Source organism: Colobus angolensis, unplaced genomic scaffold (assembly GCF_000951035.1).
Source record: "Colobus angolensis palliatus isolate OR3802 unplaced genomic scaffold, Cang.pa_1.0 Scaffold84, whole genome shotgun sequence".
Lineage (NCBI taxonomy): Eukaryota > Metazoa > Chordata > Mammalia > Primates > Cercopithecidae > Colobus > Colobus angolensis.
Window position 1 is genome coordinate 3,017,938 of NW_012122265.1, and position 1,279 is coordinate 3,019,216.

Consider the following 1,279-nt stretch of genomic DNA (forward strand, 5'->3'; position numbering starts at 1 on the left):
GCGCTTCACATACGTTCCTGCCTGTCATCACCTCCACAACCCACGTTTGACACGATTAGCCCCATTTTATAGAGGAAGAAACCGAGGCTCCCAGGGCACACGGCAGTGAACACGTCCCTGCCTGCAGCCCTGCAGCCCGCCACAGCAGAGGCTGGGGCCGTCCTCTCCCCCTCTTCCTTGCCTACAAGGAGACCCCATGAATCAGCACCACCTCGTGCCCTCGCCCCACTCACGGGAACAGGTCTTGGTCTGGGTGGACGGTGGCTGAGGCTGGCAGCCCGGACAGCGATGAGGGTGATGCGTCTGGCGAGGTCCCCGGCTCCCCGTCTCGGCCCGGCTTGCAGGTGCCCAGTCTCAGCAGGCTAGAGCAGCGCAGGGCCAGCTCCAGGGCGTCCAGCCAGCAGCGACCTGTGGGGGACACGGGGTGAGCAGGCCCCACCCCCACCTCTCTATATCCCCCATGCCCCAAGGAGCCACCAGGAGGCTCCCCTCACTCTGACTCTTCAGGGACCCACCCCCTCCATCCCAGACCCACCCCTGGCCCTGCCCCAGCAGGGACACGCCCTCTCTTCCCGCCCCAACATCCAGCTGCAGATTGTGTGGGGACAGACATCGGGAACCCCTGAGGACTGAGGACTTCCTGAGCAGGCAAGCCCGGCCTGGGGACAGGTGTGCCAGGGGAGGCAGCCCTACAGAGGTGCCTGGGGATGCTCACAGCACGTCCCCACCCACCTCCACCACCCACACTGCTGACAAGAGGCCGGCGTAAGTGGCCCCTCCAGGTCACAAACCCAGGGTAGGAGCCAGCCTCCTACCCTGACAGCCACCCACAGGTTTCTGCAGGTGGAGTCAGGGAGGGTCCTCCCTCACTGGGAAGCACTGGTGGGGGTCCTGCGGGCTCCTGCCGGCCTGGAGTCCAGGGAGGAGGGTAGGGAAGGCTGAGGAGGGGTTTGCACACCAGGGAGGAGCCCTGCTGGAGGCCACCCAGAGGCTCTGTGGGTAGTGGTGGAGCAGAGGCCGGTCGACAGCTGGGCACCTCCAAGCCCTGCTCTGGGCCCTGTGCCTTGCTGCCTTCCTAAGCAGGGTGACAGCACCACCTGAGGGTCCTCCTGTGGGGCACGTGTCCATCTGGGTGACACCGGTGTCCTGGTGTGATCACTAACAGCGGCCCCTGCACTCAGAAGAGCATCTTGTGGTGGCCTATGACAGGTCACACTATTAAAAAGTGTTTTCCACCAAAAGCAACGGCAGCAAAAGCCAAAATTGACAAATGGGATCT

General features: G+C 63.9%; 1 protein-coding gene across 1 annotated transcript in view; it reads right to left on the minus strand.

The window, feature by feature from the left end:
* Window positions 1-1,279, minus strand: part of OSBPL5 (oxysterol binding protein-like 5) — a 79,108-nt gene that overhangs the window by 21,722 nt on the left and 56,107 nt on the right. Inside the window, exon 8 of the mRNA XM_011930157.1 lies at window positions 234-408. Within this exon, the coding sequence (XP_011785547.1) occupies window positions 234-408 (175 nt within the window). The remainder of the gene's footprint in view (window positions 1-233; window positions 409-1,279) is intronic.